Source organism: Orcinus orca, chromosome 9 (assembly GCF_937001465.1).
Source record: "Orcinus orca chromosome 9, mOrcOrc1.1, whole genome shotgun sequence".
Taxonomy (NCBI): Eukaryota; Metazoa; Chordata; class Mammalia; order Artiodactyla; family Delphinidae; genus Orcinus; species Orcinus orca.
Genome location: NC_064567.1, coordinates 19,396,831 through 19,423,836, shown reverse-complemented (window position 1 = coordinate 19,423,836; position 27,006 = coordinate 19,396,831). Strand labels below are relative to the sequence as shown.

The following is a 27,006-nucleotide window of genomic DNA, read 5'->3' as shown; positions in this document are numbered from 1 at the left end:
ATCACCCTGATACCAAAACGAGACAAAGATACTACAAAGAAAGAAAATTACAGACCAATATCACTGATGAATATAGATGTAAAAATTCTCAACAAAATACGGGCAAACAGAATCCAACAACACATTAAAAGGATCATACACCATTATCAAGGGGGATTTATCCCAGCGATGCACGGATTCTTCAATATATGCAAATCAATCAATGTGATACACCATATTAACAAATGGAAGAATAAAAACCATATGATCATCTTGATAGATGCAGAAAAAGCTTTTGACAAAATTCAATACCCATTTATGATAAAAACTCTCCAGAAAGTGGGCATAGAGGGAACCTGCTTCAACATAGTAAAGGCCATATACGACAAACCCACAGCAAATATCATTCTCAATGGTGAAAAACTGAAAGCATTTCTTCCAAGATCAGGAACAAAACAAGGATGTCCACTCTCACCACTCTTATTCAACATAGTTTTGGAAGTCCTGGCCACAGCAGTCAGAAGAAAAAGAAACAAAAGGAAAAGAAATAGGAAAAGAAGAAGTAAAACTGTCACTGTTTGCAGATGACATGATACTATACATAGAGAATCCTGAAGATGCCACCAGAAAAGTATTAAAGATAATCATTGAATTTGGTAAAGTTGCAGGATACAAAATTAATGCACAGAAATCTCTTGCATTCCTATACACTAACAATGAAAGATAAGAAGAGAAATGAAGGAAAAAATCCCATTCACCATTGCAACAAAAAGAATAAAATATCTAGGAATAAACCTACGTAAGGAGGTAAAAGACCTGTACTCAGAAAACTGTAAGACACTGATGAAAGAAATCAAAGATGACACAAACAGATGGAGAGATGTAGCATGTTCTTGGATTGGAAGAATCAATATTGTGAAATGACTGTACCACTCAAAGCAATCTACAGATTCAGTGCAATCCCTATCAAATTACCAGTGGCATTTTTCACAAAACTAGAACAAAAAATTATAAAATTTCTGTGGAGACACAAATGACCCCGAATTGCCAAAGAAGTCTTGAGGGGGAAAAAAACAGAGCTGGAGGAATCAGACTCCCTGACTTCAGACTATACTGCAAAGCTACAGTAATCAAGACAGTATGGTACTGGCACAAAAACAGAAATATAGATCAATGGAACAGGATAGAAAGCCCAGAGATAAACCCATGCACTTATGGTCAGCTAGTCTATGACAGAGAAGGCAAGGATATACAATGGTGAAAGCACAGTCTCTTCAATAAGTGGTGCTGGGAAAACTTGACAGCTACATGTAAAAGAATGAAATTAGAACACTTCCTAACACCATACAGAAAAGTAAACTCAAAATGGATCAGAGACCTAAATGTAAGACTGGACACTATAAAACTCTTAGAGGAAAACAGGAAGAACACTCTTTGGCATAAGTCACAGCAAGATCTTGTTTGGTCCACCTCCTAGAGTAATGGAAATAAAACCAAAAATAAACAAATGGGACCTAATGAAACTTAAAAGCTTTTGCAAAACAAAGGAAACTACAAAGAAGATGAAAAGCAGACCCTCAAAATGGGAGAAAATATTTGCAAATGAATCAACAGAGAAAGGATTAATCTCCAAAATATATAAACAGCTCATACAGCTCAATATTAAAAAAAAATCCCAATCAAAAAATGGGCAGAAGACATAAATAAATGTTTCTCCAAGGAAGACAGATAGTTGGCCAAGAAGCACATGAAAAGCTGCTCAACATGACTAGTTATTAGAGAAATGCAAATCAAAACAACAATGAGGTGTCACCTCACACCACTTAGAATGGGCATCATTAGAAAATGTACAAACAACAAATGCTGGAGAGGGTATGGAGAAAAGGGAGCCGTATTGCACTGTTGGTGGGAATGTAAATTGATACAGCCACTATGGAGAAAATAGTATGCAGTTTCCTTAAAAAACTAAAAATAGAATTACCATATGACCTAGCAATCCCACTCCTGGGCATATACCCAGAGAAAACCATAATTCAAAAAGACACATACATCCAGTGTTCAGTGCAGTGCTAACACAATGGAATATTACTCAGCCATAAAAAGGAACAAAATTGGGTTATTTGTAGAGATGTGGTTGGATTTAGAGGCTGTCATACAGGGTGAAGTAAGTCAGAACGAGAAAAACAAATATCATATTTTAACATATATATGTGGAACCTAGAAAAATGGTACAGATGAACTGGTTTGCAGGGCAGAAATAGAGACACAGATGTAGAGAACAAACGTATGGACACCAAGGGGGGAAGGTGGCAGGGGGTGTGGTGGTGGTGGGATGAATTGGGAGTTTGGGAGTGACATGTATACACTAATATGTATAAAATAGATAACTAGTTAGAATCTGCTGTATAAAAAAATAAAATTCAAAAAAAGAAATGGTATGGCATACCTGAGAATTCTAGAAGGTCACAGTAGAGATCATTTGACACATGAATTCATCATATTTCGGTCTGTGAGTAGATGTATAGACAGCATTTTCCAGTGAACAGTTCCACTGTATGTTGTCTGATCTTTCATCTGCCTCATCTGCCGTGTCTTGTCCTGTAATTTTAATATTTATTTGTGATAGTATTCATTGTTGTATGTCACATTTCTGAAACCGATTTTGATTATTTCTCAAAGAATTAATCTGTTGCCGTCCACTTTAATCCAGCTGCATCTCTTGAATTCCTGTTGATGTTTCATCGGTGTGTTATTTAAAAAGTGCTCTGCAGTCATTAAATTTAGAAAACAGTGAAATAATTTACAAAATGACCGCTTCCCATACATTAAAGAAAAAAATGGTGGTATTTCTATCAGTAATTACGCACATTTCTAACTGTAGATGGATATTTAAGGATTTGTCCTCTATTAAAGGCTAAATGTTAGGAAATGCCTAGAAACCAGACCCCCCCCAGTACAACAGAATTAATCATTAGTCATGGTGGGATTGACTGCTGCCCCACCGAGTTTTCCTTATGTGTAAGCTTTATGGTACAAGCTACTTAAAACCACAGAAGATAAAGTTCAGGTTTTTAAACTGATGTTCTAGGGATGAAATATATGCATTGACAACTATTTTCTGCAAATTGTTTCGAGTACCACTAAGCAAGGTTAGAGTCAGGGAAGACAGTGGCCTTGCTTAGCTTTCATAATTACAGCTTTATAAATAGACTTCTAATTTGTGAAGGCCAGAAAATAAGGCACTGTATCTTCCTACAGAAATAGAGGCTATTTTCCTATTTGTGGTAAGGTTTTTAAATCTTTGAAGTTCTGAGACTACTCTTGATTGTATATATGGTAACTGTACTTGTATTTTCGGTCAAGAAAACATATTCAGAAAGTTTGTTTTCTACGTGATTAATAATAGTTCCATGATGGAAACAGCACTTTACTGAAAATGCTGCCTTAAAACATGTTGGAAACACCCTCCGAGTTTTCTTTATCCACATGGTAAATAGGTTCTGTTAAAAATAATGTGAGGAGCCCTCAGTATGTGCCAGGCACTGTGTTGCTAAGTGCTTTACCTACATTTAAGAAAAATTAAGTGGCTTTGAAAGTTGACATCATCATATAGTTTTGTAATTGGAACATGAGCTGTTTGGGTTAAAAATCTTCATGCAAATTGTTGCAAACAAATTGAGTGTGGACGTGCAGTGGGTGGTTTTTAAGCTTAAATATCTCAGCTGGATTTAATTACCTTGAGGGATAAGGCTACATGATGGGCCAGCGGTTTACCAAATTATTTTTCATTTTCTGAATCTTGATGTCACTAAAGGTTAATGCATCCTCTTTTCTCTGCTAGAGACCTGAGTTAAAATCCATTTTAGAGCACACGTGTAAATGAATTTGTTGTTGTTTTTCCTCCTTGGGGACACTTTGGTCATTTCGTGAGGCAGCCTTTCCATTTGGAATTGCCCGCAGCTTGCACCAGGCAGGGAGGCTCTCATAGCAGGGGCGGTCGCGATTCAGCGTGAAAATGAACTGGCAGGCTTCAGAGGGCAGAGCTGGCCCAGGGCTTGTCACTCTTTCATTCCTTGATTCTGTCTTGGTTAACTTAAGGAAACTTATTTGTTGCTGACATTTCATTATAGCACTTCACAAAACAAGTGATGTGTTTGTGGCTAAGCCATTGCATTTTCCTCCCCATCTCAGGCCGCTTTGTATTTGGCAGCTACAAAGCTTTCTGTGTTCACTGTCCACACTCTCCTAAGTGACTGCATATACTGGGATAGATCTGTGATCAACATTTTTGATCACTGATCTTTCATGAGTTCTATTATCTGTTGATTGTTTTTGTATAAATGCTTGATTTTTAAAGTAGTGTTATTAGTTATTGCCTTTACCTGTACAAATGAGGAATATTTAGATGTATAACCAACGCAGGGAGTAGTCATTGCACGTTCATTCTTTCAGGGAGCTTGGTAGGGCTCTTTTCCCTGAGTTCAGCTTGTAGTCAACTCTTCTCCATTACTGTTGTTATTATTACTACTACTGCTGCTACTATCATTATTATTATTAGTCTTTGTGTTTCTCTCTTCTTTTTTTCTCCCAAGGAATAGTACCTCTTCACTTTTTTTTTCTTTAAGAAAAATATGTAAGGTCTTTATACATAGAAAGACATAAATAAAATTTTGTGTACATGGATAAATGGGATTATATAATACATACTGTCTTTTTTTCCCCTTTGCAATTCTCACTTTGGTTTCAAAGTGAATTATTCCAAATTCCCTGAATCCCTCGTCTTGTCCATTTGTTGTAAGTATTCCTACACCATTTTTATTCATTCAATCCTTTGTGTCTTAAAATCTCCCAAATTGCACTTTATGCCAAGAGACTCTCCCTTCTCATAGTTTATCTTCTGTTCACCTTTCAAATCCCGTTTCTTCTATCAGACTGAGTCAGTCCAAGGAGAGGTGATGACTGCTGTTGTCTGCTTGTAACATTCATGTAAAAATGCATTTTCCTCTGTGTGTATGTGAATATGAGAAAGAGCTAGAGATGACTGTAAATACACTTGTAGACTTAGGCTTACCAAGCTCTGATTCATGATGGCCATGAGAATTATTAAAAAAATTATAAAGTGTGCTTTTATTGAGTCTTAGTCATAAGAGACTAAGTTTGACTAAAAGTTGATCTAAATCATTAGTATGTGGACATCTTGTGAGGATATAAACATTATAATTATTTCAGTAGGAGGTCATTTTACTTGTGTCCATGGATAGGCAATGTGTGTGGGATAAATAGTATGTACAGTTTTGCTGAGGTGCTTTAGATGCCTTCATGTTTACCATGATTGTTTTCTTCAGCATTATCTGTCTCCAATGTTAAACCCTTCAAGAGCAGAACTAGGCCTATCCACATTACACTGAAAGTCTGAAGTATGCTGATAAAGTTCTCAAACTCTTTTGACAGTATCTTTTATTTTTATTTTTTAAAAATTTATTTATTTATTTATTTTTGGCTGCGTTGGGTCTTCGCTGCTGTGTGCGGGCTTTCTCTAGTTGCGGCGAGCTGGAGCTACTCTTCGTTACGGTGCGCGGGCTTCTCATTGCGTTGGCTTCTCTTGTTGCAGAGCACGGGCTCTAGGGCGCATGGGGTTCAGTAGCTGTGGTGCGTGAGCTCAGTAGTTGTGGCTTGCGGGCTCTAGAGCCCAGGCTCGGTAGTTGTGGCGCATGGGCTTAGTTGCTCCACAGCATGTGGGATCTTCCAGGACCAGGGATCAAACTCGTGTCCCCTGCATTGGCAGGCGGATTCTTAACCACTGGACCGCTGGGGAAGTCCCGACAGTATCTTTTAAAAGATAGCCTTTCTTATTTATAATATTACTAGATTATTTCATTGTCTTAATCTTTTTTTTTTTTTTTTTTTTTTTTTTTGCCGTTTTCAGGTGTCTGCAGTCGAGTCTTTGGAGGGTCCTCTGCTCCAGGTGGAAGGACTGAGTGACCTTAGGCTGGAGCTTCACAGCAAGAAGATGAACCTCCACTTAGTTCTCATAGACGAGCTGCATCGGCACCTGTACATCAAATCCACTAGCCGAGTTGTGCAGCAGAACAAGGAAAAAGGCAGGATGAGGTTGGTTAAAGAGGCTCTTTGCCACAGTGTCTTGTGGCCATGTAGAATTTTAAGGAATATTATTTGTTTCCCAGAATATTGTTGTAGTTTATTTTACTTCTCTTTTTAACATACTGTCTGAAAATGTAAGATAGTTTTGATACCAAATACTCCACGTTCTGGAGGCTGACATTCAAAGTTTGTTCATTCCCTCACTGCACATTTCTTGTGGTCCTTTTATGTAAAGATACATAAGAAACATTTACTGTGGGTCTGTAAGTGGATCAGAGAGACCTCTGGCATATCTCAGAAGGAAGAGAAAATAAATCCTTAAATTGGATAGTGAAGTCCGCCTAATTGAGAAATATAGGTGTATGAATATGAAGTTAGAAGACTCTTTGTTACTTAGGGCTGTGTTCAGCTTTGGACAGTCCTCTTTCTGGAGTAGTTTAGGGAAGGTTTAGAGAGAGCATTTTTTTTTTTTTTTTTAACTGGGCTCATTGTAGCACAGTCCTATGTTGAAGGGCCTGGGTGGACTCAGGACATTTATTAGGTTAGGAGAGACCTGGTAGGGAATAAGACCAGATGGTAAGACAGTAGAACGTTGGCGTTATTATCATGTATCAGATAGCTGTGCACATCATATGTCCTTCCAACTTTCCTTTAAAATAGCCATAAGATTCTTCAGAGGGCAGTTGAGCACTATATACTGTTGATACTTTTTCATCAGGCTATAGATGAGAGGAGCGCTGGAAGCAGTGCATGCTGGGAGTGAAGTCTATAAAATCCTATTCTGTTCAAACCAGAATTTCCAACTTTGTGTGTGATGCTTCAGTCTAGTCAGAGACCCTGACAGAGAAAGAAGTTTGCATCTCTTCTCTGCAGATGGGCACTAGAAAAACTTAGGCACACAAATTGAGCTAAGGGTTATGTACCTTAGACTTAACTTCAGCACTGCATTTGAATACAATCTTGTTGGAGAGTAAAGTGGTAGATGGGAGCTGTGCTAAGGAAATAGCTTCCAGAGTGTCTGGTGGTAAATAGTAGATCTAAATAGATTTCTACACGTGCAAGGATTAAAAACAAACAGAATAACCCCACTCCCTTATAAGCCCAAGGGAAAAATACTTATTTTCCCTTATGCTGTAGAATAAGCATTAGGGAAAAAGCATTAAGTTGAGGTCTCAAAGAAGAGCATTTATTTGAAGAAAAAGGTTTATAAAGCAAAATAGCAGAAGTTTAGGAGACTTAAGCTCAAGTTTCTCAAAAGATGCAAGATGATATAGTAGGTTTAGAATTTTGCTAAAAATTATCACCCTTTCCCCTCCAGTTGAGTGGGAGGAGTGTATTTCCTTCTCTTTGATTTTTGGGCTCTTGCTTTTGCTGATTGTTAGCATGTAACATGAGGGGCTTGAAATTTGCTTGTGCCAGGGAGCATGCCCCGTCATGCCTCTGCCATTGCCATGATGGCGCTGGTCCCAGGAGGAGGAGGAGAGACATGTGAAATCGAGGCATGTTCAGCTGAGCTGCCTAGCCTGAATCAGCCAGTCACAAAAATATGTGCTTATTGTTGAACTTGACTGAGATTCTGTGGTTGTATGTAGCAAGCATATAGTTTCTATGAAATGTTAATGGGGAGCTATATGAATGGGATTGGGAGAAATGCAAAAAGAACTGACTACAACAGGAACAAAATGTAAGGAAAAACCAAAATGATAATAGGGAAATTAAGTCTTTCTTAAAACATTAGAAGAATTAAATCAGTGATATGAGGGAAAACTTTTCTTATCGTGAAGAAGAAAACCGCAAGATGATAAAAGAAAGATAATGTGAAATGTGGAGAATAGTGATCAATCAAATGATTTTAGGCATTCTACAGAATGACACTAAAATGATGGTGTTATAGGTTGAATTGTGTCCCCTTAAAATTCATGTATTGAGGTCCTAACTCCCAGTACCTAACTGTGACTAAATTTGGAGATAGGGTCTTTCAATAGGTAAATAAGTTAAAATGAGGTCATTAGCATGGGCCCTAATTCAATATGACTGGTGTCCATATAAGAAGAGGAAATTTGGACACACACTTCCGAAGAGGGAAGACCATGTGAAGACACAGTGATAAGACAGCCGTCTACAAACGTAGGAGAGAGACCTCAGGAGAAACCAGCTCTGCCAACAGCTTGAGCCTCCAGAACTGTGAGAAAACAAATTTCTGTTGTTTAAGCTACCCAGTCTGTGGTACTTTGTCATGGCAGCCCTAGCAAACTAATACAGACAGAAATAGTAGCAATAATTATAGTGTAAAGAAAGAAACTTAAACAGAAAAAAAGACCTTGGTCTGCAAATCAAAAGGATTCAAGGTAAACTTAGTGAAAAACTTACTCTTAGATATGATCATGAAGTTTTTTATGAATTTCAAAAACAAATACTGTAAGCACCAAGGAGAAAAATTATGTTACCTGCCCTGACAGATATAGTTATTTGCCCACCGATATCCATTCTCTCTTTTTTTTTTTTTAGATTTATTTAATTCCTGTCTTTCTTTCTCTTTTTTTTTTCTGTGTCGGGTCTTAGTCGTGGCAAGCGTGATCTTTGTTGAGGCAAGTGGGATCTTTCCTTGCAGTGTGGGCTCTTTGTTGTGGCACGCAGGCTTTCTCTCTGGTTGTGGCATGTGGGTTTTCTGTTTCTAGTTTGCGGCACATGGGCTCTCTTGTTGAGGTGCGTGAGCTCAGTAGTTGTGGCGTGCGGGCTTAGTTGCCCCATGGCATGTGGGATCTTAGTTCCCCAACCAGGGATGGAACCTGTGTCCCCTGCATTGGAAGGCGGATTCTTTACCACTGGACCACCAGGGAAGTCTCTCTCCTTCATTTTTAATGACAACTCTTGTTTTGTTCGTGGTGGCCATATGTCCAGCTAAAAGGCTACATTTTCCATCCTCCTGTGTAGCTAAAGGTGATTTGTGAGACTTCTGCTTGCAAGCTGTTGAATCAGGACTCACAGGAAAATTATTTACAGGTGCCATCTAAACTGGTATGGTCACTCTTCTACTCTTCACTTGCCTTCCTTTACTTTCTGTCGAGGGCATGGATTGATGCCATCGTCTTGGACACTAGTGACCTTGAGGATGAAAGCCAAATCGTAAACTTTTTAATGACATGGGGCCTCCATTATGGCTCTGAATGGGTTTGTATCTTTTATACGGGAAAAAGGAAGTCCTTTTGTTTTACTCAGGCCACGGCTATTTGGGTCTTCTGTTTTATATAGTTAAACTTAGTCCTGATAAACAGAAAGGAGTAAAAATCAGGTTCACTGGGATTTGCTGAACATGAAATGCAAGAAGACAGCAGAGCAAAGTCTACAAAGCGTTGAATGGGAAAGAATTGGGACCAAAGATTTCTATATCCAGCCAAGTGGACATAGGCAACACAGAGACAAAACAGATATAAATTAACACAAAATGAAAAGCTAGTGTTCTTTTTCTGAGAAAAATACTCAAAAATGAACTATAAGATGTAAACCAAAATCAGCAACTTGAGAACAATAAAGTTGTAGGTGGTTTGAAACTGCTGCCAGGACTGACTGCACAGCATTAAATATGTAAATTTTCATATAAATAACTGAAAAATATTTTTTTAAGATCAAAAATATAAGCTGAAAACTATTTTTGAAAAAGAAGGTCTATGTGGTTGAAGAACACTCTATAATAGTAAACAGGATTAGATACCTAGTGGGAAGCAACTGCATAGCACAGGGAGATCAGCTCAGTGCTTTGTGACCACCTAGAGGGGTGGGATAGGGAGGGTGGGAGGGAGACGCAAGAGGGAGGAGATATTGGGATATATGTATATGAATAGCTGATTCACTTTGTTATAAAGCAGAAACTAACACACCATTGTAAAGCAATTATACTCCAATAAAGATGTTAAAAAAATAGTAAACAGGATTTATATCACCATATTAAGTTAGTAGAGACTGGGAAATTTGGATAAGCAGGAGATGCAAAGGAGTGCTGAATTCTTAAGATGTCAGAAGTTTTGGATATTAATAATTAGAGAAAATGTTTAATTCATTTAATTTTGTGTTTATTAACCTAGATATGTATATTTAAAGATTTTTATATTGAAAAGTCACTAGAGAAGACAGAATCAAATAAAACATTTTTTTATTACAAAGGATGATGTTTTAGCCAACATTCTTGATAGCAAATAGCAGAAATCAGTCCTGGTAATAAAACAAGGAAAGAAATTTAGTGGAAAGTTATCAAGTAGGTCACAGAATCTAAGGAAAGGAAGTCTGTATAATCAGGCTCTAAAACCCTGGAGGGACCAAGGGAGTTGCAGCAGCTGAGCGTACATCATAGACAAGCCATAGGAAGGGTCTGGTTGGGTTGCTGCATTATGCCTACAATTGCTGGATTTTTAACTCAAGTGAATGATCTCTAAATGTTGCTGCATCTTGCCTTTATTTCTTCAAGATTCAAAGTCTTGGCTGGAAGCATCCAATTCTTTGAGCTTGAGACATGTCAACTTGTATAGTACGAAGAAGGGCCAGGCCCTCTTCCCTTTTTGCTTTGACCCAGACCATGGAGAGTGTCTCCAAATACAAAGACTGTTCCAATTGTTGGCATCCAAAAACAAACACAAAAACACAGATTTCTACTGAAGGAGAAAACAAAAGAAGTCACGTGAAGGCACTTATACATATAAAGTAGAACAGATATTTTTGAAGTAGAAGTGGGAAACTAGTAGAATTGATAAAAGAAGGATACATGCCTGTATGGAAAAAATAAAAATGGTTTTTGGAGGCTGTGAAACAAAACCCGAATAAATGGGGAGACTTTCCATGTTCTTAGCTCATAAAGATGTTAAGTCCCAGTTAAAACTCAGTTGAGATTTTTGGAACTGTCAAATCTGTAGTTCACATGGAAGAATAAATGTGTAAGGATTGTTTAAAAAAAAATTGAGAAGGGAGATTATAAGGCATTTCCTTATCTAATATTAAAGTATATTATAAATCTACTCTAATCAAAACAGTACAGACATGCAAACACAAAATCAGATTGTTGGAAGGAAATAGAATTTAGAAACAGACCCCAGGATATATGAAACTTCAATATTTTAAAACAGTAGTTCAGTTCAGTGAAGTGAATGAAGGCTATTTAGTAATTTGTGTTGATACAATCAGCTGTGTGAAGAAAAGAAATTTAGCTGCCTACCTGTTATTATGTACAAAAAATTCTAACTTGGTTTAAAAAAATCACATGATGCAACTTTATTAGCATTAGGAAAAAATAGGAGAATATGTATGTGGGAGGCTTTCTAGGTCCACATCCTACAAAAATAGTACCATTTCATAAAAATACATGTAACAGGATGTTGACTGGAACATTTTGGGCAGAACAACAAAAATACACAAGCCCAATATTCAAGAGGACTATGGTTAAATGAATTATGGTGTATCCATGCTGTGTAATACTAGACATTAAAACGAATGAGAAAGATTTCTTAGTGCTGATAGGAAAAGATTTCCAAGGTGTATTCTTGGGTTCAAAAAAGCCAGGTGAAAAACAGCATGTATGTTATGAATCTATTTGTGTAAGAATTGAAAGAATATATACTTACATATATATCCTTTATATATAGATGTAAAAATTTGTGTGTGTGTAAATGATTTCTTAGAAGGATAATGCTGAAAAACAATGATAAAAGTAATTACCTATGGGAAATGGAAACGGGGTGGCAGGGAATAGAAAAGAAGGACTTATTTCATACCTGCTGCACTGGGAATGTATTCACCAGGAGCATGTATTATTACTTTAATAATAATACTATTGATAATACATTTTAAAAAAATTATTATTTATTTTTGGCTGTGTTGGGTCTTCGTTTCTGTGCGAGGGCTTTCTCTAGTTGTGGCAAGCGGGGGCCACTCTTCATCGTGGTGTGCGGGCCTCACTGTCGTGGCCTCTCTTGTTGCGGAGCACAGGCTCCAGACGTGCAGGCTCAGTAATTGTGGCTCATGGGCCTAGTTGCTCCGCGGCATGTGGGATCCTCCCAGACCAAGGCCCGAAACCGTGTCCCCTGCATTAGCAGGCAGACTCCCAACCACTGCGCCACCAGGGAAGCTCTGATAATACTTTTGAAGATAACTTTTAGTGAAATGGCAACATGTTTACTGTTAAAAGGAAAACCTAGGGTTTAATATTCTATACAGGGTGATCCAAAGAATGTTGAAAAGCATGTGTACATTTTTGTGTGTATGCATGAGTAGGGGTGTGTGTTTGTGTGCATGTGTGTGTGTGTGTGTAGGGATGGACAGACTCCTTTCTGTTAAATGTTTTGAAAGACATTATACTATAATTATATTAGATTATTTTCATTTTCTTTATATTTTCAAAAAAGAACATTTAATACCTTTATAAGCAGATGAAATTAATAAAAAATTATTTTAAAAACGGTTAATCCTTTTACTTGTTGCATGTATCCTGGTTTAATACTTGATCACCCCATTGTATTTCTTGCTCCCTAACTAATTTTTTCTTTTTATGTATGTCTGTTTCCTTTTTGTTATCTTTCAGTGCTTCCCCTCGCCCTCCTGCTTTGCTTAGGTTTTAGCTTCACCTTATCTTGTATTGCATGTCTTCACTCTTGGTTTATCGCTTGAGACCATGACTGTTTTTGACTTTTCTACCCTCTGAATCATTATTCTTTCTGTACGTTCAGGCAGATCTTAGAACTATAGAGAATTACTGTGCCAGACATTCCTGATTCATTATTCTGTTACATTTTCTTACGAAGGGCATATTATCTTTGACAGACACTTCTCAGCTGAGTTTGATTTGACAAACTATGAGCACTTGCTCTTTGACAGGTCCTGTGCCAGCTGTTGGGGTTATAGGGTGAATATATTAGTTATTAGATTTACAACTTAAAGTTCAACTCACCTCTGTTAAGTTTCAGTTTGACTAAAGTCAACCAAATGACCTGCTGCTGTGAATTTTGGGCAGAGTTGGACATATTTATTATTAAGTGAAGGAATAGAAATAAGTTATAATTAAAATGCAAATATTTAATAAGCTGTTAGCACTTCTAACCCTTCTTAAAAAAAAAAAACTTCATGGCCTGAAATACTGAAATCAGACACATTTTGAAGTAGATCCTTCCTAGTTGGATGAGTGTTGAATGGTCAGAAAGTCCTAGGAGTTACGGTGGTAGGGGGTTGTTTTTGGTATGGTTAAATTTGCTTTATAGTTTTCCTGTCTGCCACCATGTGGTTATTAAATAGCAAACCACTCAATTACAAGATACAATTACTGATTTTGGGGGGCCTGTCTTATACTGGGAAGGATTTTACGTGCATCACCTCGGCTATGAATGATTCTGAAAGGATTTAAAATAAAAATTTGTAATCATAGATCTTTAAGAAGAAAAATAATTTCTATCAGTATTTCTTTGAAATAAAGCTGTTCAGAGGATTCATACTAATTAGAAACTCAAAGAACAATCTAATTTTTTTTTGTGGTAACATTGGTTTATACATTGTATTCAATATAAGTTTCACGTGTGCAACATTATCTTTTGACTTCTGTATACACTACAGCCTACAGCGTGCTCACCACCAAAAAATTATTATCCACCACCCTTCAGTTGACCCACTTTACCTCTTCCGCCCTCCTCCCATTCCTCTCCCCCCTGGTAACCACTACTCTGTTCTCTGTATTAGTGTTATTTGTTTTGTTCTGGTTTGCTCATTTATTTTGTTTGTGTTTGGTTTTTATATTCCATACATGAGTGAAATCCTAGAGTTGTCTTTTTTTGTTTTATTTATTTCACTTATCCTAATGCCCTCAATGTCCATCCATACTGTTGCAAATGAGGAAGACTTCATATTTTTTATGGCTGAGTAGTATTCCTGTGTGTGTGTGTGTGTGTGTGTGTGTGTGTGTATCATATCTTCTTTATCCATTTATCTGTTGATGGGCACTGAGGTTGTTTCCGTATCTTGACCACCGTAAATAGTGCTGCTATGAACATAGGATGCATGTATCTTTTCGAATTAGTGTTTTTGTATTCTTCGGATAAATACTCAGAAGTGGAGTAGCTGGGTCATATGGTAGTTCTAGTTTTAATTTTTCCAGGAATCTCCATACTTCTTTCTGTAGTGGTGCACCAATTTACATTCCCACTAACAGTGTATGAGGGTTCCCTTTTTTCCACATTTTCTCCAAATTTGTTATTTCTTTCCTTTTAAGAACAATCTAGTTTTGATTTTATTTTTTCTCAAAAATACTTCCTCTGAGAGATTCAAAACCCTTTGAAGGTATTAATTAATACTTCTCAACTTTATTTCTGATGTATGTATTTCTTTATTTCAACTTTTCTCTCTTCTGAAATGGAAACTAAGGTATGTGATATTCTATAGTAGCAGGTACCTTTCTGTTGAGTTTCACGTCTGAGGTAACTACATGAGTGGGTGTGCCCCCTGTCTCTTGAACTCTTAAGACTAAGTCCTTCCATAAAAGAACAAGAGAAAAACCAGAAGTCATTTCCAGAGTTACTTGCCTTTGGGTTAGTGTTCACAAAGGAGAAAATTGAAGCCCAAGGGAAAATTTTAGAAAGAGAAAAGAGTCTATGCAAATAGTTTTACAGTAAATTGACTTTCTAAGAGTTTATTGATGGAGTTTGAGGGCCCTTCTGGCTCTGATAATAAAGTCAGCAGGTTATGTTTTTTCAGAGTTAAAATGGCAAGCCATTTATCACCCTATATTTAACTGAAATATATGTTTAGGTTGAAACTGAGAAAATGATTGTAGGTTTTAATCTAAAGTGAATCATGTGCACATCTGTATTTATAGAAGTGTGTATTATACTTGCAGATATACATAGCACTGTGCACACACATCTGTACTAACTGCTGCCTCATTTACAGCCTTGGCGGGCAGTATTCCAGCTATGTACCTGAATTTCCTGCTAATGGATACCTTCATTTATTAATGCTTTAAAAATAACTCCTCCACTTCTGTTATGGATATATTTATTAAATTTATCAAATCTTTTTTCTATCATGTAAAATTGAAATTAACTTCTTCCTAATTATTCAGTAACAGCACTGTAAACATCGGTGGTTATCCTTTGTCTCTTTGGGCATGTGTATCCAGAGGCTGGGGAGATGTGTAGAGCTAGTCTTCCACCTGTGAGTAAAATGCAGGTAGAAGAAGGAGAGGTGGCTGAGGAGAAAAATGAGAATACAACAGTAGTCAGTATAGAAAAGATGAATGGGTAAATCTGATCAAATTGATTGTATGATTAGACTATTGTAGCCAGTCAGTGGATTTGAAGGCTCTTTTGGGTTTTCTTAAGATAGTGTAGGCAAATAGGAACTTACAGCTTTATATTGGAGGAAGAGAGTCACTGGAACTACGTCAGTTCAGATCCTGGGAAATGCTACTGCTGTTACTTTTATGTCTCATTCCTCACTTGAGGTTTCGCGTTAGTCTGCAAATGATTCCATCACTTGGAAATGCATGAAGTTGGGTATAGCTCATATCTTACTCATACTTGGATGCTCGGCGCTGAGCGAAGTGCCAAGCACATAACAGAGGCTGAGACTTGTTTGAGTAATGCTTCCCCCTTCCCTGTAATAAGTGAAAAGGGAGAAGCTAATGACTGCCATAGTTAACCTCTGGGCCTAGGACAGTGGCTGTAAACATTGTTAACACTAGATCAAAATAACACCTTGAAAGATAATTTTGCCTTTTAACCTAAAGTTTGTTTTTCAAAGTGTTCTGAAACATGTTTTTTTTTTTTTATTAGCTTAGAAATATACATGTACCTTGCATGTGGAAGTTTCAAAGGAGTGGTGGGAGGGAGATGGGGATATATCACTGTAGGGGGTCAATGTTCAAACTTCCACACATTTTTTTCTCCCATTTGGGGGAAGGTTTCTTGAAGGTGTAGTCTTGTTCCTGCTCCCCTCTGTCTGCCCTCCCTTTACAGCCCAGTTTGAGAATCACTTCCGTGGTAGCCATTCTTACTGGTGACGTTATTGGGACTGGAAGGAGGTGAGAACTATGGCTTTGACCTGTCTATCCTTGGAACATGAGTTCGAGAAGCTTTTCTGTTAGAGATGCAGTGTGATTAGATGATTCAGTTTCTTCAGGGTAGGGCACAGGTGTTATTTGCCTTGGCACTGCCTACATTCTTGGACTTAACAGATGCCTGTAAATGGGAATTATCTTGAAAATTGGTTTTTTATAGTCTTTGTGTCATTTAAAGCTAATGTGTTTATTTTGGAGACTCCAAAGTTAATTATTAAGATGAGTTGCTAGGCCTTTTTGGAAAAGGTGAAATGGGTAATCAAATACTGAATTAACCTGTTTGTGATTCCTTAAATCATCTTTTATAAACCTGATTCTCAACTTGATGAAATTTATGAATCTTTTTTTTAAAGGAAACTAAGTGCAGTGAACTCCCAGTATATGTCAAAAAAAAAAAAAAAAAAAAAAAAAAAAGAAAGGTCCAGCTTGAAAGACACAAGTTAATCTAGGCTTAACTTTCATTCAGTTATCATGGTAAGGTGTTACTTGATCTTTCTTTGCTGATAAAATAATTTTAATATAGAAACAAAGGGGGTAATGAAGCGTGTGGCAGAATTTGGTTATAAGGTGGTCATCAGATGATCAGAATATACTTAAACTATTTTTTTAACCTAGTATTGTAATAAAAAGATAAAAATGTAAATATTGATATTTGGAATCCTTCAAATACATTTTTATTCCCCTGTCTGTGACCAACACTTTACTTGAAGTAGACTTGAGATATTTGAAGTCAGAGTATAAAGAGGGTTCATGACAAAAGGAAAGCAATAAAGGATGGGCATGGTTTTGGACTTAAGTTGATTTTGGAGAAAGCGCTAAGTAACTACTACTACTTTCCCCCTTCAGCTCCCTCGTGAAAGATGCTTCTCCTGTTCCTCTGCTTGATGTTACAAACGTTCCTACTCCTCGAAAATTCCTCGATACCTCTCAGTATTCTGCTCCCGGAAGCTCAAGTGGTAAGTATTTAATTCTTCAGCCACTCAACTTCTTTTTGCTGGGCTGCGGTTCCTGGGCCCAGGCCTGGGGAAGCCTTCGCGGCCAGGGTTGGGAGGGCCTGAGGTTACCGCCTTGGAGCCTGTGATCAGCCCTTTGCTGCCCTCAGAGGGAAGAAGATAGAAGATGATTGGTTGGGCCTATTGCATTATCAGTTTTAAAAACTGTCAGCTGAAGCTGGCCTGTCTGCTGACTCCAGCTGTGTTTTGTTTGACCAGCACTGCTTGTTTTTCTGAAGTTGAATTTGAATGCTTTTTTTTTTTTTTTTTTTTTTGCGGTACGCGGGCCTCTTACTGTTGTGGTCTCTTCCGTTGCGGAGCACAGGCTCCGGATGTGCAGGCTCAGCGGCCATGGCTCACGGGCCCAGCCGCTCCGCGGCATGTGGGATCCTCCCGGACCGGGGCACGAACCCACGTCCCCTGCATCGGCAGGCAGGGGACTGCGCCATCAGGGAAGCCCCCTGAATGCTTTTTGATGGAGCATATGCTTTTTGTTTTGATGTTTTGCTGTAACTTCTGTTGATCCTGTTAGCTTTTACCCAGCTGCTGTACGTAGTACCTTCCTGGTCTGAGAGCTTTTGAGTGTGTGACCCCTGCCCTATATCTTGATTTCTTATATCTTCCAGTGGCCTCTCCACGTCTACATGTGCCTGCATGCGTGTGTGTGCATGCGTGGACCCACACAGTGCGCTTTGGGGACATATCCACAAACGATTATTGTTTATTCCTGCGCAACCTAATACTGTGTTGAATAAGACAGAGGAGAGCCATTTTTGCCTATATTTAAAGTTGGGGGAGGGAAGGTGTACTTTGAATATGGATGCAAAGATTTAAGGGAATTCTTCTGGAGTGGCTCAGACCTGCCCCATCAGAAGGTTCAGCTCAGCTGGATTCAGACCTCCTGGGGTCTGCAAACACCTGCCCTGTTTGTCGCAGCTTTGGGCTAGGGAGAAGGTGACTGGATGTTTTTTTGTGGGCTGTCCCACAGTTGCCTTTGTGTGACGGCTAAAGTTCTCAATGCCTTTTAAAGAAAATAGTAATATTGATTATCATTGGCTTTTCAGATAAAACTTAGTTCCTACTAGTTCTGTAGTCCTATAGACCTTGAAATGATGAAGAGGTAGAAAAATAATTTGGATTCAGTCAATGTGTTTTGTGCAACTAACTGAAAGTGATTCTTTTGAGAGCCTAACAGTATATTGTTGCTGGGGCATATTTAATTACTTTATAAAATATAATTTAATTAAAATTTAGGGTTATTTAGGCCTGGAATCTTGAAGAGTATTGCTTTTACTGTAGGAAAAGTATAGGAATTGCTTTATAATAAATTTTTCTATTAGTCTTAGTTACTGATTTTTTTTCCTAAAACCCAAGCACTTATTTTTATTATGACACTTTACAGAGGTTTGTGCTCAAGCTTCTTCCTGGAATTAACAGGTTTTGTTTTCTCCCCCTTTCTGTTGTAATATTTCTGTTCTTTGAATTTTGACACTGCTTTGAGCTGTTAGAGAGTGTGGAATTATGAAATAGAAAATGCATTAATACTTTTGATCTGTAGTTTACCTCTACCTTTTGTGGAAATTACCAATTGTTAGATCTTTGTGTTTTTATAATGTGAATTATTACTTAGCCTGGTTATATCAATTTACATAAATGTTGCTGAGTCAATGGCCAAGTGAAATAAAAATTTTAATTGTTCATGAAGAGATGATGGGTCAGGCATTTTGAAAATGAAAAATATAAATACCAAAAAAGCTGAAGAAAATGCCAGTGATGGCAAATTTCAGTAGAAACTAATTTTGCAACATCTGTTATTTTTAATAAGGCAGCTCTTCCTCTTTGCGCGCTTTTCCTGTCAGGCCCTGTAGATGGCCTTTATCACTGAGTGGAGTTCATAGTGACACTTCGACTTCATCAGTCTGTGGGGATGACTCTGGAAGAGCTGTGTGATAGATGAGTGGAGCTTGGGACCATTATGGAGACGGCTTGTAGATATGTGCCCAAACCTTTCGTTTTAGAAAAGCTCATTTCCTTGACTTGTTTGGAAGGCTGTCGATCTCTTGATTTTTCTGGGGGGTGACTGAAGAAGAAGGTAATTAAATTATTACTGATTAAAGTCAATAGTAGCCGTAGTTAAGATGTGTTTAGTACCTTCTCACAGTAGAAATAAGTGCTTTACATGAATTAACTCATTCAGTCCTTTCAGCGATCTTATGAGAGAGGCACTATTAGCCCCATTTTACAGATAAGAAAACCAAGACTGAGGGTGGTTAATAATGGGTTTGAGTTGACACAGCTGACAAATAGTAGCTGGGTTCCAGAGTATGCTCAGTTTGTTTTTGTGAAAATAAGGTATTATGGGACTTCCCTGGTGTTCCAGTGGTTAATACTCTACCTTCTAGTGCAGGGAGAGTGGGTTCGATCCCTGGTCGGGGAGCTAAGATCCCACATGCTTCGTGGCCAAAAATCAAAACATAAAACAGAAGCAATATTGTAACAAATTCAATGAAGACTTTAAAAATGGTCCACATCAAAAAAAATCTTAAAGAAAAAAACAACAACCAAAAACTAGGTATTAGTTTTCTATTGCTGCCGCAACAAATGACACCATACATTGATCATCTTACGGTTGAAGTCCGTAAGAAGTCCGACATGGGTCTCATTGGGCTAAAATGAAGGCTGTGGGCAGGGCTATGTTCCTACCAGACGTTCTGCAGGAGAATCCATTTCCTTGCCTTTTCCTGCTCCTAGAGGCTCTTGCTTTCCTTGACTTGTGGCTCCCTTCCTCCATCTTCAAAACCAGGGATAGTGGGTCACATCTTTCTCAGGTCACATCCTTCCCACCTCACATCTCTCTGACCCACTCTTCTGCTTCCTTCTTCCTCTCTTATGGGCCCATGTGATTAAATTGATTCCCACCTGGATAATCCAAGATCCTTTCCCCATCTCAAAGTCCTTAACCTTAATTTCATGTGCAATGTCTCCTTTGCCATGTAAAGCAGCATATTCACAGACTCTGGGTATTAGGACATGGATATCTTTCAGGGACCATTATTCTGCTTATCACACTCTGCACTACCTATCTTCTTGACTTAAGTTATTTTTAGGAGCCAGTGTATAAAAATTTGACTTTCTTGAAATTATGTATGAAGTCTTTGCAGTTTTAGTTTTTAGGACTATATTAATCCGGGTCACATTATTAAAGGGGATTGTATAAATGAGGAAGATGTAAATTATCTAGAGAACTGCATAAACTGTTACTAAGAAAATATAAAAGTGTGGGGTTGAAGAAATATACTATAACAAAGGACAGAAATTTTGTCTTATTCTTAATAATGAACAGTAAGTCCCGGGAGTCTATTTGTGAAGTGCTCTGCAAGTCAGCCTAGAAAGTAATAGTCATTTTCAGCAGGGAATTTAACATAGGCTCTTAAAGCTCCTCTCTCATCTTGTGAAATAGTAGGATTGAGGGTGTAATCCATTAGAACTGACATTTTTATAGAGGAAGTTGCAACAGGGAATCCCTGGGTAGAATAGATCTCCCATCGGGGTGCCATAAATTAGAGTTAGAGGTGATTCCTGAAAACTTTCAGATTATTATTAATTAAATGAGAACTTTCATGGCTTGTGAATGAGTCGTTTTTCAGATGTCTTATTTAGAGGTAGAGTTGTGAGTGACTTTTCTATGAGAGGTATTCTTTTCTTTAAATTAATTTTATTTTTTATTTTATTTTTGGCTGCGTTGGGTCTTGAATGCTGCGTGTGGGCTTTCTCTAGTTGCAGCGAGCACGGGCTACTCTTCGTTGCGGTGCGTGGGCTTCTCATTGCGGTGGCTTCTCTTGTTGCGGAGCACGGGCTCTAGGCGTGCGGGCTTCAGTAGTTGTGGCACGCGGGCTTCAGTAGTTGTGCCTCGTGGGCCCTAGAGCGCAGGCTCAGTAGTTGTGGCACATGGGCTTAGTTGCTCTGCAGCATGTGGGATCTTCCCGGACCAGAGCTCGAACCCATGTCCCCTGCATTGGCAGGCGGATTCTTAACCGCTGGGCCACCAGGGAAGTCCCTGAGAGGTGATCTTATCATAGTTTACATGTTATAGTTTGCAAGATACGTTACATCATTCAACTGATGCAGCAGTCCTACAAGGTAGTTGGGGCGGGTACTGTTGTCATTATTAGTGACAACACTGATATTGTCACTGTTAAGATTATTATATTTATATGACATATTTAAGTGTATTATCAGGTGTTTAAGTTATCCTAAAAGTATGGAATTATATATGTCTATGCATCATCTAATTAAAAAATAAAACATTTACTTACAAAATGCAAAATCAAGGCACAGATTGGCAGAAGCAAGCAACGCATTAAGAGGAAAATGATTAGCATCCACTTAATTTTCTTACCTAATAATGAAAAAAAGCAATGGCATAATAAAGAACTGGGCAAATAATGTGCAATTCACAGAAGAGTCTATATACATGGAAAGATTGGCATTTATCTGACAGACGTTAAGTATTCAGAATATATAAAGAATCCCTATAAATCAATGAAGCAAGCAAGTAGAAAAATAGGCAAAAATATGAACAGGCAGTTTGCATAAGAGGACACCTATGCTAGTAAATATATGAAAAACTGCTTATATTCCAGTTAATCAAGGCTTATTTTTAAAACTCTTTTTACAAATGTGGAAACTGAATCCAGGGAGGTTGAGTGATTGGTCCAGGTTCAACCAAGATGGTAATTGTTGGAGGCTGGCCTCATGCTGTCCTCACTCTGAATATGTAAAAGATGTATTTTGCAAGCCTTTTTTTCTATTATTCTCATCAGTCACAGTATTTTGTAATATACAGGTAACTAAAGTCTAATTTAGAAACAGTAATTCAACTATAACTTAGGTAGAAGGATGGGCGAAGTGTGGAGAAAAGCCAATAATTATAGTAAAATGTTGGTTTAAGCTTTTGGATTCCCATTATGTCTTTTTATTTGGCAAATTGCCTTTGGAACGTTTTGACTGAGCAATTACTCCCAAGATACACAGGCATTTCATTGTGGCTTCTTTATTCATTTTATTCACACTCCTGCTGGGATTGCTGTGAATATAACTATAATGAAATTGGACTTCCTACTCCCTTCCTTTTTGGAACCAGCATAGGTTAAGCAATAAAACTTAAAGAGATCACAAATGAGATGATTTTTTTTTTATTTTGCTGCTGTTTTCTTGATGTGTGTTTTATTTCATCAAACCTTGTTCTGAGACTTGATATTTATCTTAAGAATTTTGGGTCTGATGTTTTAAAAATTCTCTTTACATGCGTTGGGAGCTATGAATCCTAACATAAAAGGAGATGAAGTTTCTCTTTTTGGAACTCAAATGTCTAGAATAGTGAAGATCTGATTCTCCAGAATCTTGACACCTTTTGAGTTACTTCTGTCCTCAGGACAGGACCTCCCTTGGTATTTTTTTTCTTTAATTAATTAATTTATTTATTTTTGGCTGCATTGGGTCTTTGTTACTGTGTGTGGGCTTTCTCTAGTTGCGGTGAGCGGGGGCTACTCTTTGTTGTGGTGCGCGGGCTTCTCACTGCAGTGGCTTCTCGTTGTGGAGCATGGGCTCTAGGCATGCGGGCTTCAGTAGTTGTGGCAGGCGGGCTCAGTAGTTATGGCTCATGGGCTCTAGAGCTCAGGCTCAGTAGATGTGGCGTATGGGCTTAGTTGCTCCGCGGCATGTGGGATCTTCCTGGACCAGGGCTCAAACCCATGTCCCCTGCATTGGCAGGCAGATTCTTAACCACTGCACCACCAGGGAAGTCCCCTCTCTTACTATTTTAAATCAACTGTTTCTGAAGTATCCTTGCATTTGCTCTTATTAAATATCTTTGACTTCTATGATTGGTCAAAAGTAGAGTTGAGGAATATATACAAGGGAGACAAAATAGAACTAATAGTTCATATGTTTCTAAATGTAAAAATGAAGCCAGACCAGAGTTTATTTTAAGAAAAATATTAATTTTTAATGTATAAAAATGTATTTAAAAAATAAAAAAAATAATATAGTTTATAAATATGAATAAATACTGTATAACATATACACATATATAAATATATAGACCCAGAATTGCCAAAGTAAATCTGAGGAAAAAGAACAAAGCAGGAGGCGTAACCCTCCCAGACTTCAGACAATACTACAAAGCTACAGTAATCAAAACAGTGTGGTATTGGGGCAAAACAGACATATGGATCAATATATAGAAACAATATATATAGTCTGCATTTACACATGTACAGCCTATATACACATATACATACATATACACAGTAAAAGTATGAAAACAAACAGGAAAAAGATACAGAATATAAATACAGGTATACCTCAGAGGTAGTGTGGGTTTGGTTCCAGACCACCACAATGAAGTGAGTCACAGGAAGTTTTTGGTTCCCCTGTGCATGTAAAAGTTATGTTTACACTATGCTGTAGTCTATTAAGTATGCAATAGCACTATTTTTTAGCACTATGTCTAAAAAAACAATGTATATACATAGCTTAATTTAAAAACATTTTATTGCTAAAAGACGCTAACCATCATCTTAGCCTTCAGTGAGTTGTAATCTTTTTACTGAAGTAAAAAGGTGGAGGGTCTTGCCTTGGAGTTGATGACTGCTGACTGATCATCAGGTGGTAGTTGCTGAAGGCTGGGAAGGCTGTGACAATTTCTTAAAATAAGACAGCAATGAAGTTTACCCTATTGACTGACTCTTCCTTTCACTTGAACACTTAGAGGCCATTGTAGGGTTATTAATTGGCCTAATTTCAGTATTGTTGTGTCCCTGGATATAGGGAGGCCTGAGGAGAGGGGAACAGCCAGTCAGTGGAGCAGTCAGAACACACACAATATTTATCCATTAAGTTTTCCATCTTACTTGGCTGTGGTTTGTGGCATTCCAAAACAGTTACAGTAGTTACATCAGAGATCACTGATCACCATAACAAATATAATAATAATAATGAAAAAGTTTAGACAAATCGTGAGAATTACCAAAATGTGACAGAGTGAGCAAATGCTGTTGGAAAAATGATGCTGATAGACTTGCTTGACTCAAGCTTGCTGCAAACCTTCAATTTGTAAAAAATGCAATATCTGCAAAGCACAATAAAATGAAGCACAATAAAACAAGGTGTGCCTGTATTCTGTATTTATTAAAATATTTATAATCAATATGTATTATAAAATATGAATATTACATTATTCATGCATCAGAGATCAATATAACCATCACCTATGTACTTCCCACTAGATTAATAAATCTTACTATTTTTCTATATTTGCTCCAGATTCTTTTTTAAAAAAATAAAACATTACACGTGTAATTGAAGCTCCCATGAATTCATGATTTCTTTCCCAATTCTTTCCTCTCCCTTCTACCCCAGAGGTTAGCTGCTATTTTGAAATTGTTCTGTATCTTTTTCCTGTATGTTTTCATACTTTTACTATGTGTATGTATGTATATGTGTACATATTTTGGGCATTTGTCAAATAGAAACAATGCATGTAGTTTATATATATTTATATTTATATGTAAATTTTATGTTTACACATCCAAACTGTATTGTCCTTTGAATATTTTAAGGCTTAAGTAAATTAATTTACTTATATAATTGCTTAATTAACTTATAATTATATAATACAATATGTATTATTCTACTACTGGAGTGTTTCATTCAACATTGTATTTTTGGATTTTCTCATGTGCTATAACTTTAGTTTATTAATTTTACTACTGTCATAGTATTTTATTATATAACTAGATCATACTTTATTCATTCTGTTATAGATAGACAAGGTATAAGTTGTTTCTTGTTTTTCATTATTGGGAACCTTACAGCAATGAAGATTCTTGTATATATTTCTCTAGGACAGTTTCCCAACCCCTGGAATGGTTTAGTATATCTAAGATAAACATTTCAGCCTTTGGAATAGCCAGTTGGGGCAGTCAGAATCTCTCGGCAAGTCCTTTCTAGCCACATGCAGCCACCTTCATATACCCTAGCTGTGCTATAAAAGTACTATTATTTTCTGTATGTGCCATGATGCCCAGGAGGTAGGGAAGCCTTGCTCTTAGGGTGCATGTGTGTGTATGGATAGGAATGTTGTGCCTTTTAAAGTTTACTTGCAATTGATTTTTAAAGTAGTTATACCAACGTAGAATTCTCCAAGCAGTGCATGTTTCTCTACCTCTCACTGTTAAATTGGCTTTGTTTGACTTTAATTTTTACAAATTGATTTCTATAAATGTGACAGGTTTTTTTTTTTTTTAACATCTTTATCGGAGTATAATTGCTTTACAATGGTGTGTTAATTTCTGCTTTATAACAAAGTGAATCAGTTATACTATACATATGTTCCCATATCTCTTCCCTCTTGCGTCTCCCTCCCTCCCACCCTCCCTATCCTTCCCCTCTAGGTGGTCACAAACCACCGAGCTGATCTCCCTGTGCTATGAGGCTGCTTCCCACTAGCTATCTGTTTTACGTTTGGTAGTGTATATATGTCCATGGCCCTCACTCACTTTGTCACAGCTTACCCTTCCCCCTCCCTGTATCCTCAAGTCCATTCTCTAGTAGGTCTGTGTCTTTATTCCTGTCTTACCCCTAGGTCCTTCATGACATTTTTTTTTCTTAGATTCCATATATATGTGTTAGCATACAGTATTTGTCTTTCTCTTTCTGACTTACTTCACTCTGTATGACAGACTCTAGGTCCATACACCTCATTACAAATAGCTCAGTTTCGTTTCTTTTTATGGCTAAGTAATATTCCATTGTATATATGTGCCACATCTTCTTTATCCATTCATCCGATGATGGACACTTAGGTTGTTTCCATCTCCTGGCTATTGTAAATAGAGCTGCAATGAACATTTTGGTACATGACTCCTTTTGAATTATGGTTTTCACAGGGTATATGCCCAGTAGTGGGATTGCTGGGTCATATGGTAGTTCTATTTGTAGTTTTTTAAGGAACCTCCATACTGTTCTTCATAGTGGCTGTACTAATTCACATTTCCACCAGCAGTGCAAGAGTGTTCCCTTTCTCCACAAGCTCTCCAGCATTTATTGTTTCTAGATTTTTTGATGATGGCCATTCTGACTGATGTGAGATGATATGTCATTGTCATTTTGATGTGCATTTCTCTAATGATTAATGATGTTGAGCATTCTTTCATGTATTTGTTGTCAGTCTGTATATCTTCTTTGGAGAAATGTCTGTTTAGGTCTTCTCATTTTTGGATTCGCTAGTTTGTTTTTTTGTTATTGAGTTGCATGAGCTTCTTGTAAGTTTTGGAGATTAATCCTTTGTCAGTTGCTTCATTGGCAAATATTTTCTCCCATTCTGAGGGTTGTCTTTTGGTGTTGTTTATGGTTTCCTTTGCTGTGCAAAAGCTTTTAAGGTTCATTAGGTCGCATTTGTTTATTTTTGTTTTTATTTCCATTTCTCTAGCAGGTGGGTCAAAAAGGATCTTGCTGTGATTTATGTCATAGAGTGTCCTGCCTATATTTTCCTCTAAGAGTTTGATAGTTTCTGGCCTTACATTTAGGTCTTTAATCCATTTTGAGCTTATTTTTGTGTATGGTGTTAGGGACTGATCTAATCTCATACTTTTACATGTACCTGTCCACTTTTCCCAGCACCACTTACTGAAGAGGCTGTCCTTTCTCCACTGTACATTCCTGCCTCCTTTATCAAAGATAAGGTGACCATATGTGCATGGGTTTATCTCTGGGCTTTCTATCCTGTTCCATTGATCTATATTTCTGTTTTGGGGCCAGTACCATACTGTCTTGATTACTGTAGCT

The 27,006-nt window shown here is 37.5% G+C and overlaps 1 protein-coding gene across 2 annotated transcripts in view; it reads left to right on the top strand.

The window, feature by feature from the left end:
• Positions 1-27,006, top strand: part of EXOC4 (exocyst complex component 4) — an 811,980-nt gene that overhangs the window by 49,261 nt on the left and 735,713 nt on the right. For both annotated transcript variants that reach the window (XM_004272179.4, XM_049714951.1), the window contains exons 4-5: positions 5,906-6,090; positions 17,012-17,121. In XM_004272179.4, the coding sequence (XP_004272227.1) occupies positions 5,906-6,090; positions 17,012-17,121 (295 nt within the window). The remainder of the gene's footprint in view (positions 1-5,905; positions 6,091-17,011; positions 17,122-27,006) is intronic.